Source organism: Trichoderma asperellum, chromosome 4 (assembly GCF_020647865.1).
Source record: "Trichoderma asperellum chromosome 4, complete sequence".
Taxonomy (NCBI): domain Eukaryota; kingdom Fungi; phylum Ascomycota; class Sordariomycetes; order Hypocreales; family Hypocreaceae; genus Trichoderma; species Trichoderma asperellum.
Window position 1 is genome coordinate 1,773,754 of NC_089418.1, and position 13,142 is coordinate 1,786,895.

The 13,142-nt window shown below is 44.1% G+C and overlaps 3 protein-coding genes across 3 annotated transcripts; 2 read left to right on the forward strand and 1 right to left on the reverse strand.

Annotated features, from left to right (window-relative positions):
- Positions 1-2,183: 2,183 nt before the first annotated feature.
- On the forward strand, positions 2,184-8,702 carry TrAFT101_006999 (uncharacterized protein; the record flags this gene model as incomplete). The annotated part of the gene is made up of 6 exons (XM_066127930.1): positions 2,184-2,590; positions 2,642-2,867; positions 3,044-3,337; positions 3,402-3,609; positions 3,664-3,693; positions 3,742-8,702. 6 exons carry the CDS (start codon positions 2,184-2,186, stop codon positions 8,700-8,702), a joined length of 6,126 nt encoding a protein of 2,041 aa, XP_065984043.1.
- A 515-nt stretch (positions 8,703-9,217) lies between these two features.
- On the forward strand, positions 9,218-9,753 carry TrAFT101_007000 (uncharacterized protein). The gene has a single exon (XM_066127931.1). It carries the CDS (start codon positions 9,247-9,249, stop codon positions 9,676-9,678), a length of 432 nt encoding a protein of 143 aa, XP_065984044.1. The 5' UTR covers positions 9,218-9,246; the 3' UTR covers positions 9,679-9,753.
- Positions 9,754-9,979: 226 nt separating this feature from the next.
- Positions 9,980-10,960, reverse strand: TrAFT101_007001 (uncharacterized protein; the record flags this gene model as incomplete). Its single annotated transcript, XM_066127932.1, has 2 exons — positions 9,980-10,232; positions 10,290-10,960. The coding sequence occupies 2 exons, from the start codon at positions 10,958-10,960 to the stop codon at positions 9,980-9,982; spliced, it is 924 nt and encodes a 307-aa protein (XP_065984045.1).
- Positions 10,961-13,142: the final 2,182 nt, after the last annotated feature.

Here is a 13,142-nt window from a genome sequence, read left to right on the forward strand (position 1 = left end):
CAACTATAATCCCCTTTGGTATCCTGACCATAAATATACTGTCTTTTGTTTATAGTAAAAGGGAACTGTATAGCATAAGATTGCTGCCAAAAACCTCCCTGTAATTCATTACCCATTTTCCCCCCAGGTAGCAACTCCTGGATAAACCAATAGCGCTTTTGCTGATTTTGCCCATAGAAAAACTGCTTGCCACCAATAGTAAACGGAAATTGAATAGCATATGGATTGTTCCATCTACCATTATCAGTCTCATTACCCATTTTCCCCCCAGGTAGCAACTCCTGGATAAACCAATAGTTAGTACTAAGGTCTTGCCCATAGAAAAACTGCTTGCCACCAATAGTAAACGGAAATTGGACAGCATATGGATTGTTCCATCTACCACTATCAGTCTCATTACCCATTTTCCCCCCAGGTAGCAACTCCTGGATAAACCAATAGCGCGTCTGCTGATTTTGCCCGTAAAAGAACTGCCTGCCACCAATAGTAAACGGAAATTGGACAGCATATGGATTATTCCATTTACCAGAATGAGTTGTACTACCCATTTTCCCCTCTGGCAGTAATTCTTGGATATACCAAGAATAATTATCAAGGTTATGCATATAAATGAATTGCTTGCCGGCAATAAAAAATGGGAATTGGACTGCATATGGATTGTTCCATTTACCAGAATGAGTTGTACTGCCCATTTTCCCCTCTGGCAGTAATTCTTGGATATACCAAGAATAATTATCAAGGTTATGCATATAAAAGAATTGCTTGCTGGCAATAAAAACGGGGAATTGGACTGCATATGGATTGTTCCATTTGCCGGTAGCCCTTTCATTCCCCATTGCGACTGTCACCTTGGAGTAGGCGGCGCGAATCCCTTCCCGATCAAGTGCTGAGAGGTTTGTCCATGTGTCAGGACCGAGGTTTTGATATCTATTGGTTTTCCAGCGCATCGTCCAAGTTTCTTGATCATGGGGGTAGCCTTGCCAACCTGTAGCCGGGGCGGGGTAGTGCATGACAGAAGCCCGATCGTACGGAGTCATGTTCACACTGTCGACCTCGATTTCGAAGTTGTGGTTGGCATGGTCATATTCTATATTCTCCCATTGAACTTCAATGTGCTGCTCTCTGTCGGTACGACATTGTTCATGGATCAGGCCTAGTGCATGGCCTAACTCATGCAGTGCTAGAAATCCAGCGTTGATGTAAACGGCCTGGGGTCCTTTTCGCATCCCAACGGCACTCATGCTGCGCCCGGAGGTTGGCTTCCGAATGATCAGATAGTTTTCCTCCCTTTGACGAACGACAAATACCACGCCTGAAGCTTCCTCCCATATGGTCATTGCCGCGCGTACGTCATTCTCAAGTGGATACCCGTGCTCAAACTCATAGGGAATGCGCCTATACGGCCACAACTGTACATCTCTTGGCAAAGCAACCATGATTACTGCGTACCGAAGCAAGGAAGGGCTGATATTTTCTAGTAATATACTTTTGCTATTACTCAAATAGTCATGAGCAAAAGAATGACAAGATTTTAGGTACAATAGGCGGTAATATAAATAAAATGCAATGAGAGCTTGCTATGTTATATCTTTTTCGATTCCACTAACAACGCTACATTATATAAAAACAGCACATTTAATATTTCATAAGTAAACGTAGGAGATATTAACTGCCACGTCCTGCATTATGCAAGAACAACGCATTTAATATCATACGTCAAGATAGGGTCACTGTTACAGAAGCCAGTATATTAACTGCCACGTCTTGCATTATGCAAGAACAACGCATTTGATATTTCATAAGTAAGGTGGGGTCACTGTTACAGAAGCCAGTATATTAACTGCCACGTCTTGCATTATGCAAGAACAACGCATTTAATATTTCATAAGTAAAGATAGGGTCATTGTTACAGAAGCCAGTATATTAACTACCACGTCTTGCATTATGCAAGAACAACGCATTTAATATTTCATAAGTAAAGATAGGGTCATTGTTACAGAAGCCAGTATATTAACTACCACGTCTTATATTATGTAAGAATTATGTATTTAATATTATATAAGTAAAAGTAGAGATTATTATTATAAAGCCAGTATATTAATGATTATATCTTACATTATACATAAGTAACAGTATTACTTGTATGCCGCCTTGCTAAGCTGTGCTTCAAGTGTATAATCATAATGTCTTCATTCTGGTCTTACTTGTCTAGCCTGATGGCGTCTCCAGCCAGCGACACAAACGAATTAAAACCACCTAGTCGACCGGATTGCTGGAGGATCGAAAACGTACCGTCTGGCTGGACAGAAGAGGTCCTTGCACAGAATCTTCAGGTAATCGATGGCTTGGAAGGACTAGATCCTCAGTGGTTGTCAATATTTCCCTCCTTTACTGGCAATACACAAACTGCTATTATGAAGATGGGAACGCCCTTGGCCTATTTTCAGAAACTTGATCGTAACACGTCAAATCCCATTATTATTTACAGCAGCTCTGAGCTTGTAAAAGAAACTGAAGTATTCTTGAGTGTAGATTGCCATTTTTACGGCCTCACACCACTAAATAATCCAAAGGGCGACTACATGGTTGAGTAAGTTCCTAATGCCAACTCGAGTTATGTTGCCTTCTAACTTGTGTTTAGTCTTATTGCGGTCACTGGATTGAGTGGTCATGCCTTTGGATCTTGGAGGAATCGTAAGAGTGATAAGATGTGGCTTATGGACTTTCTTCCCCGAGATGTAGCAGAGAACGTACGAATTCTAACTTACGGGTATGATTCGAATCTACGAACGAAGGGTAAACGAACTATGCTAGAGTTTCGTCGCAAATTCCTTCAAAACTTGATGATTGCAAGAGTGTCGTTAGCTGTAAGTTCTTTGCTACATGATTCTGTTCTTTTCTCTCTAAATTGACTGTTTATGTAGGAAAAGATGCGACCTATTATCTTTGTGGGACATAGCCTAGGATGTTTGGTGATCACACAGGTATTCTCCCAAAATGCAATATGAGAAAGCGTGGCGTCTTACTTGTTCTTGCATTATAGGCTTTGCTTCAATCCCAGATTGATCCCAATTACGGACAAATCCTAAATTCAACTAGAGCAATTGTGTTCTTTGGCGCCCCGCACTCTGGCTTAAACGTTGATTCTCTCGTCGAGATGGTGGGGAGTATTACGTCAGAAAATCAGCAATCTACCAGACTCAAATTATTAGAACAACTTCGCGAAGACTCTGAATTTTTGGAGGATCAGAGAGAGAGGCTTGTTCAAGTCTGGTCAAATCCGAGACTCCGACTTTTTAGCTTCTATGAGCTTCAGACTACCCCAACTGTAATCAAGGTTAGAATTCCTCTCAATATTTTGTCGGAGAAAGTTCTCAACCCAGTTCTAAACGCACATTTAGCATCCAGCAGGATATTGGGAGAGAAAGGGGGAAGCAGTACAGCTAGTAAAAAATATTTCTAGTCTCCTATTTTTACAGAACGAATCACGATATGCCGTCAACGAAAACCATTCTAACATGGTCAAATTCATGAATCCCACTGATGAAACCTACCAAACCATTGTCGGCCATATTAAAGAATACTTGGCTGGGCATATTACAGCACAGCGTAGGTTCTTGTTGTACGAGTTGTCTCTTAATGATGCTAATGTTATTAATCTAGGTCAAAAAACCCTTTACAAAACACAAAAGAGTATGCAAATCAGGCGATGAATAGAATTGGAGCTAAGATGTAGAGTAGGAAGCAGAGAACTCAATGAATTTCTAAAGACCCTTCGAGCTTTCGATTGCCAGACCTATCGTGATGACGTTTATCAGAAACGTCATGGAAACACGTGCGAATGGTTCTTTCAGTGCGAAGGGTACCAGCATTGGATTGAACTGGGCTCGACTAATGTGCTCTGGCTCTCTGGTAACCCTGGGAGTGGTAAGAGCGTTCTGTTATCTTACGTATCAAAGCAGCTGGGAATCACTCGCCAGACTAAAGATGGAAAGACAATTGTTGTGGTCTATTTTTTTTGCGATAGCAAGATCAGTGAGCAAAATACGGCCACGGCCATTCTACGGAGTCTCCTATACCAGATTCTTTATCAACTACCATCATTATATAAGAAGATACCCTACGACTATTTGCATAATAAAAGTTCCTCGTGGGGCTTTGGAAACCTGTGGCGGGTTTTTCAAGAGGTAATTACTAAAAATTGGGAGGCAGAAATTTTTTGTGTGGTGGATGCGCTGGATGAGTGCGAAGAGACGTCACGGACTCAGCTTTTAGAGAACCTACCGCACCTTTTCAAGAACATCTATGATTCTACCGGCGACGCTGCATTCAGAATATTGATCTCAAGCCGTCCTCATATACCTATTGCGGCAGTGCTTTCAGGACCTCAGATCGTTCAGGAAGTGTATCTTGGCAATCATAATGATAATGATATCCGCCAGTTTGTGGGACATGAAGCTCATCGACTTGCCCAGATGAAAAGCCTCCCACAAGAGTTAGAGCATCACATACGGAACGTTCTTGTTGCTAGCTCGGGCGGTATGTTTCTCTGGGCATCGCTTACCCTATCAAGATTGATAAGGTCTAGTGAAACTAGTACTGCCAGCATTCGTGCGCAGCTAAAAGAACTACCGAAGGATATACCAGGAGTGTATGCAAAAATTCTTGCAGAGATTGATCTAATATCTCGCGATAAGGCTAAGAGAGTGCTGCGATGGATTCTATTTGCAAAACGTCCTTTGACCATGGAAGAGCTAAGGATTGTTCTTGCAATATGGCCCGACCACAGCTATATATCTGAGCTTCGAAATCGGGTCGAGAACAACTTGAATTACTTCTTGAGCACTCTATTCGGTCCTCTTCTTAAAATAGAAAATGGTATTGTTGGCTTTGTGCACGAATCAGCCCAGGACTTTCTTACGGATCTAGCATTGATGCGGAAATACGACACTCAAGAAAGCTCAGTTTCGGTGTTTTACAGTTCTCCAACAGACTCCAACATCTGTCTTGCAATTGACTGTCTTACATATCTCTCTTCGGAAGAATTTGGGACGAGACCATCTCAGGATATCCTAGCATACTACGGTCGTCTGACCGACTATGAATTCCTTGAGTACGCAGCCATGAATTGGTCTGAACATATCCGAAGCGTCGTCGATGAGACTTACAGCGAGTCGTTATTGAGAATTTTCTCGCACCTTTTTCTTTCCGAGGCCAAAATCAATTCGGCGTACCGGATCTACTACGAGAAAAGTGGCAAATTCGATACCTACGAAAGGAAGCCACCTTTCAAACCTACACCGCCGTTGCAAATTTGTGCCTCCTTTGGTTTTCCCGTTCTCGTACGGTTACTATTACGCAATGGAGTTGATGTCAATGCCCTCGGTGGCATACACCAAAACAGTCTTCTTGCCGCAATCTGGAGCAAAAATGTGGCAGTGTTGAGAGAGATACTCGCATCTCCAGCTCTGGATATCACACTGGATGAGACCACATTGTGTGACATGATTTCGATTTGGCCTGGGGATGCAGAAACCCTTGAACTCATACTGCGTAAAAAACACCAGGTGACGACAAGAATGATGATAGCGTCAATGTCTGAAGGAAATACCACGGAGCCACTGAAGCTGTTGCTCAAGAAAGGCGGTCAGATAAATGAGCAATTAATGATGGCTGCTGCTGGGGCAAACTTGAGTGAAGATTATCTGAATCTTCTAATCACCAATGGAGGTTTGCTTACAGAAAACGTATTGATTGCCTCAGCTCAAAAGCGTTATCACACAAGCCTTGCATTTCTGCTGGAGAAAGGCTGTCGGGCCACTAACGGTGTTATGTTGGAGAGTTTGCGGGGCGATATAAACAGGGAAACACTGGAGTTGATGGTTAATTCCAATGAAGAAATCACTATTACCGAGGAAATTCTCAAAACAGCGGCCGAAAATTCCCGGGAAAATGATGGTCTGGCATTCTTGATAGAACGGGCTGGTGTTCCCGTCACCGAACAGCTTCTCATGGTAGCTGCTTCAAATATTCATGGCGCGCATTGCCTCGACCTTCTACTTAAAAAGAATCGTAAGGCTCCCATTACTAGAGCTGTTTTTGAGCAGGCTATGAGAAATATTCATGTGAGAGAATGCTTAATGTTGCTAGTGGGGCGGGGAGGTCAGATAACAGAAGCTGTTATGATCTCTGCTTCAGAAAACTTAAACAACCCCAAGGAATTGCTCCAAATACTTTTGAGTCGAGGAGGGGAGATCACCCATAAAGTCATGCTTGCCGCGGTCTGCAATCAACATGGTTTGGAGGCGCTTGAATTCCTACTGGGGAGAGGCGGCCCAGTGACTGAAGACATGATGGAGCGAGCACTTTCGGCTCGACACGTGGTGCTGACCCTTCAATTACTGTTAGATTGCGGTGGTCAAGTGACTGAAACGATCATGCTGAAAGCCGTAGAATACCGGTTCGCCGGCGGAAAGCCTACTGTTGAGTTACTTCTCAACTATGGCGGCCAACCAACGAGAACTGTGATGGTCGGAGCAGTGGCGGCCGCTGACGCCCAAACGATCGAATTATTGATCAATAGAGGTGGCCACATAGATGAAAATGTTATTCTTGCTGCGGTATCAAACAGACACTGTGTTGAGATCATGGAAATGCTTGTCAAGCGAGGAGGCATCATAACAAGAGAATTAATGCTTGCTGCTGCAAAGGGTTCAGTGGAACTATTAAAGTTTCTACTGAGCTGTGATAATGACGCAGATTTGTCTGAGGAAATGTTGGTAGCAGCGGCTGGAAACCCCAATGGGTCCAAGGCGCTCGAGCTTCTTCTCACATCAGATCATATCCCAATAACGGAGCCAATGATGGTCAAGGCAGCTCTTAGCGAACGCGCAACGGAAAATCTAGCCCTACTCCTCCGAAAAGGCGGTCTGATCACTGATGATGTGTTGATAGCGGCGGCAGGGAACCCTAGAATTGGGGCTCTTGAACTTCTGTTGAGTTTTGATGGTACGGTTGATATCCCTGATAAGGCAATTATGACAGCTGCGGGGAACTCGGTGGGCAAAGAAATGCTGGAGCTCATGATTACGAATGGGCATTCTGTTATTGTTACTCATGAGAATTTATTGTCAGCTGCAGGGAACAATGATGGCGGAGAGGTGCTAAAGTTTCTCCTCAAACTTGACACCACGGTGGCTATCACCGAGCAAATCGTTGTACGAGCAGTGGAATCAGGTCGCTTCAAGGATGCTATTGCTAAGGTTGAACTGCTGCTATCATCGGGAGTGCGTGTCACCCAAGCAGTCATAATAGCTACCATTAGTCGCAACTTTGGATCTAATGAGGTGTTGGAAACTTTGATATGCCATGATCCTGAAGTCGAGGTTACTGATGAGATCATTCTGGCAGCAGTAGCCAATAGTGGAAGTGCGGAAGCATTGGAGTATCTCCTCAAGATATATGGGACTTTCTCTATCTCGGAAACCATATTACTGCGCGCAGCACGGAAGGAAAGTGGAGATACTTATTTACGGTCGCTTCTGGGAGTCGGGGGTCAAGTCACTGAAGCAGTTGCTGTCGCTGCTGCCGGAAACGTGAAAGATATACGCGCTTTGCAGTATCTCTTCTCTGAGGAGCCTACTATGCTTGTGACTGAAAAAATGCTATTAGCAGCCGCAAGAGTAAGTGCTACTCTTGGGAGGAAGGCTATGGATATGCTTTTATCCCATGTTACCCTCCCCATAGATTATACCACAAGACTGGCGGGTGAAGGGGGTTCGGCAGCAGCCTTAAATTTTTTGCTTGGCAAATGCTCAATGGCTTCAATCACCGAGGAAATAATGATTCATGCAGCTCATAGTCTCCAATGGAGCACGGTTTTTGACACATTGTTGAGCATAAAAGGCGACCTACCCATCACGGATGCGGTTCTCGCCGCAGGAGCAGAGAATTGCCAAAAGGTTCTTAACTTTCTGTTTAACCGAGTTAAGAGTATCAAAGAGGTTACTATAACTGAAAGAATGATACTGGGTGCTGCGTTTAGTTGGGATGGAAAAGGCTCTCTAGAATATCTTCGCAAAGTCAACAACACAGTCGAGTATACTGATGATATTCTGACGGGTGCGATTTGGAACCCGCGAGGCAAGGAGAACCTGGAGTTTCTTCTTCAAAATGGAGGTAACGTTACGGAGACCGTTATGATAGCCGCGGCTTTGAGCACTCATGGGAAAGAAAGTCTAGAAGTTTTGCTAAACTATGGTGGGCAAGTCACGGAGTCAGTAATGATTGCAGCCGCATGGAATCCAGGTCTTCATGCAAGAGCAACGGCGCCATTGGAGTTCTTGGTATCAAAGGGCGGTATTGTCAACAAGACGGTAATGTTGGCGATGGCAATGAATCCTGGTGAAAAGGTACATCTTGAATTGCAATCAAGCAAGGGTTTAAAGGAGATTGACGCTCTCCTAAGTGGGCGTCAACAACCGACTGAACGGGAATGTGTTAGCTTTCTACTGCGCAATCTGAACAAGAGCACCAGAGAAACGCTATTGCAAGTTGCAAAAGAGTTTCGATGGCCACAAGAAGAGGCTATTGCAAGGAACTTGGGCTATTTCTATGGTCGGAAGATTGCCGCAAGTGTCCTAAAGCAGACAGCCGAGCAGGGTATAGATGATTTAATAGGCGGACAGGGATTTGTATATTAATCTCTAATAGTTAATATTAAACTATCTCTGGGCTCTTTATTATCACCCTTTTGCTCAAATTTTGAAGGCGTTCACTGTGTCTTGTTTCTCACTGGACTAGTGTCGTAAGCACCAGAAGGGACCTAGGGCTGTAAGTCTGTCGAACTTCTACAGCAAAGATTATAGAAACTATTATGAGTTGGTTGAAACCTACTCTGCGCGTCAATTAACTTACGGATCTGCTAAAATTGCTGCATTTTCCGGAACTGCTCAGATGATACATCCGACAATTGGTGGACAGTATCTTGCCGGCATCTGGACGGCTGATTTAAAGCACGGATTGCTATGGTATGCGGAAACGTCCTCCTGTCGGCATGCCGAATCACACGGAGCCCCATCCTGGTTGTGGATGGTAACTGAGGCTTCGATGTTGTTTTCCAACATACGTATTTTTGAGACGACTCCGTATGATGCCAAATTAACTCGGATTGAAGGTATTTCTCAAGACCTAACAAGGCAATCCGGCCAAGTCAAACCAGCTTCTATAGTCTTAGAAGGACTCACGATGCCATTAATACGGAGCGAACAAAATATTCGTTCGAACGAAAACAATGAGCTACTAGTCGGCACCGCGCGGTATGATGAGCCTTCGCCCTCCGATGACTGGAAGACACACTCTATTTATGAAGTCCATGATGATATCTTTGGAGATACGTTGATTTCCATGAGGAACGACCTTGCATATGAAGATGTCAACATAGACGATGTCAAAATAGACTCGGCTTATTTCTCGGAAGACGATCTCTTACTATTGCTTATCCAAGCAGATGATGAAACTAGAGGCGAGGAAGCCTCGAGTTTTGGCGAAGGCATTATTTTGCGGCTCTTAAAAGACGAATTAGAAGACACGTATGAGAGAATAGGAAATGCTACGTTTTGGCGGCCAAAGATGACACTTTTCCAGCAATGGGAAGTAAAGTCTTTGAAAATTGTATAAGTATCATCAGCTAATACGCTATTGAGTGCAACGTACTGGTAGTACGAATTGGAAGAGTCTGCTCGGATATTGGTGAGTGAAAACAATAAAATGCAGTGATGCTATTTTATACTATCTATATCAAATTTACAGTCAAATTGACATACATGAAGAAATACTATGTACAACCGCTCCTTGCTTGAGGAGTAAAGATTCAATCAATAAATACATGTAGCAAATATACAAGCAACAAGACATCATCAGTTTTTATAGAGAGATACCCTACCATATGCTTCAAAGAGATTTGCAATCTATGAGTCCTTTAGAAGATATCAGTCTGAGCACCAGCGGTGAATCCCATCCTAGAGGTATAGGTGGGCACCTGCTGACCATTCTTCCACTGGACATTGTTTCCGCTGGCCTGGAAAGCAGCAATCATCTGCTTGGGCCCTTTCACGTTGGGACCAGGAACCAGAGAAGGAGTCTTGGGCTGCTGGCCTCCGCTGGGGTTGACAACCCTGCATTTGTGGGGAGCCATGTACATGTTCTGCTGACCATAGCCGTTGGGAATCCAACTAGATGAAACTGTTAGCAGAATAACCTTTATTCCATATTGCATGTATATAACTTACACAGTAGCGCAGAGGCACTCGTCGCAGGCCTTCAGGTTGGGAATATCGTAGGTAACCAGGCGCTCAAATGGAGTCTGAGGTGCGGTGGTGAAGACAACAAAGTCCTCCATCTTCACATCGTAGATGTTGGACTTGTAGGCAATGGCAACAGCGGTACCAGCAGCAGTGGACTTGTTACCGGCGTGCAAGTTGGGGCTGTTAATGCCTCCAGAGGAGGAGACCAGACCGGCAGCAACGACTGCAGGATTTGTAACGGAGAATGGCTGAGGGCGCTGGTTTTGCTCCTTTCCGTCGGCATAGTATCCCTTAGAGTTCTGCCCGTTGGCCCATGGGACTTGGATGACAGAGTTGGCCTGGATCTCCCAAACACCAGTTGGTGGTGCGAGCCAGCAGTTGCGGCCCTTGGACAGGAACCAGCTATCCTGCTCAAGGTTGAAGAGAGGGTCGTAAACGACGTGGTTGGGATCAGAAAAGTTGGTGAGAGGGCCCTGGTAAGTGTTCTGTAGAATATATGAGCATTTTCTGGCTAGATGGAAATTATAATCTTGATAGACGTATACCTGAGGGCAGTACATTCCAGGAGTATAAGCGGCAAGATGGGCGGTAACGCCTTGAAGAGTAGCCAAGCCGAACAGAGCGGCAGCTCGAAAGGACATTTGAGATTGCTGCATTATGGTAGTGAGATGAGCAGATTGATCTATGTTCGATGGATCGATGGATTGGAAGTTGAAGTGATTCTATCGTGGGAGACCGCGATGTTTATATATCAAGGGCGCTGGTGGCCAGTATCCGCCAAACCTAGTTCAGGATGCTGCGACCCCATGTTCATTAATTATAATGTGGATCTGCAACAGCTATAGTAAATCGGTGCCGACAACCTAAAAGCATATTCATCAAGGAGCTGCCGCTATCAGGGGCACGATGTTACGATTACTAGCCGGCATTGGCCTGCTGATCCTGTGCGTGGGCATCGGGATTTTCGAAACATTCGCTGTGGACAAAATTAAAAGGACTGTGAACTAAGTTGGTCATACACGTTTCTAAACAAGTAATCATCGTCAACTTGCTAATTCTGCTTCTGGAAGCTCTCTGATGCCAATTATGGTAGGTGGCTTGTAGCTCATCGTTCAACCTCGAGGCTTTGAATGTGAGCGTGATGACTGAATAGTCAATATATTGTAAGCTGTCATATTGGAATCTCTATTTGGTAGACAATACCATTTTCCCAAGGTTCAGAGAGCTGTAAATCGGGGCTCCTATCTTAGTCGATAATGGCTGATCTCTTGATCTCAAAAACTTAGATATCATGCCCTTGCAAGTGGCGTTCGGCCTTTGGCAGATTCTAATTTGGTCTCAGCCGCCTATTAGCTTCTTTTGAAACGCACAAGCTCAAAATATGTGGAGAATTTGGTGTAGATGTATGGGAGCGGCCGCCTAATTGTTGCTTTGTAAATCTCAGCTAGCCCCCCTTTTTATGGGCCACCTGCTCTCCTATTCACGGAAGATTTTGGCACTTTAATATATTTCCAACATAAAGGTGGCGCCAAGTGTACTAGTTTTGCTTAAATAGGAAATCTGCGGCTGCCAAAAAGATCTGTTAGGTCTATTAGGCCGAGCTAGCATGATGAGATGCTCGATTGGGATGTTTCAATCCCGATATATATCTCCGCCGTCGCGATTTCTACGTGTAGCCATGGGTGCATATGTGTCACTTAATAGCTTGAACAATTGAATTATTTATAGGACTCTATCTATGACGTATTCTTCAGTCTTTCCTGGTAATTCGTGCATAAAGGCCATCAGCAATTCGTGTTATCCTTCAATTTATAGATACGGAACGCAGAGTTCGAAATTCAACGCTTTATCTCATACTCAGATATAATCAAATGCATTGCGGTAATTAACTCCACAATAACGAGAAAGATTCAGAGACTAAGCCGTTGAAACATGAAATCCACCTTTGAGGTATTTCCAACCAGCAGGGTGCCATCTGTCAAAGGATAACCGGCTTGAAAAGGACAGGAAATGCTAGGATAACAGTCACAGATAATATATAGCTCCAGACATGACTTATCATAGAACCATAAGATGTGAGCCGCGTAGCTGCGTAGCCGTCATGCAACCAAAGCTAAAAAAGTACAGAAGTACGCTGCGCCATTCTTCGCGAGTACACACAGGGCCTCATCCTGCTGTATGGCACCAGGGACAGAATATCGACTTCTTGCAAGTATGCCGATACAATGAGCTCAAAGTGGACTATAGAGAATATTCTAGCGCTGATCGAGATGTGGACTTGATGAAAAGGGGGTTAGGCGAGTTTCGGTACAGCTAGGCTGTCCTTCTTGCAAGATTGAGACTATCTTCGGCTGGCCTATGAGCTGTACGATGAACGAGTTCGTAATTGATAGGAAGAATTTCAGTCGCAAAGAAAATGCCAGGCTTAAGCTCCATCAAATTTAGGTATAGGCTGATACCTGTACTCAAACAATCGAAATCTCGGCGGTGGCGGTGATGCAATATGCTCGGCAGGTGTGTTGAATGAATGCTCGAGGCTGCAGTTTACTTATTATAATGTATTAACAGTACCATGAATGAATTCGTACTTCCCTGTGTACTCACTGGGCACTTCAAGAAAATATTCAAACTATGCAAAGGGAAAAGCTTGCGGAATTCCGTTTACTCCGAGATATGTCTGAGATACGACGATCACGAAGTTAAATGACTAGGGGCTTAAGACCTTGATTTAGCATTCGAGCGCTACGATACTTAAGAGCCAAAAAGAGTCATCTTTCATTTTTCTTATAAGAATCCAATGCCATGGCTTATTATAATCCGACTATCCGGACCGACTGC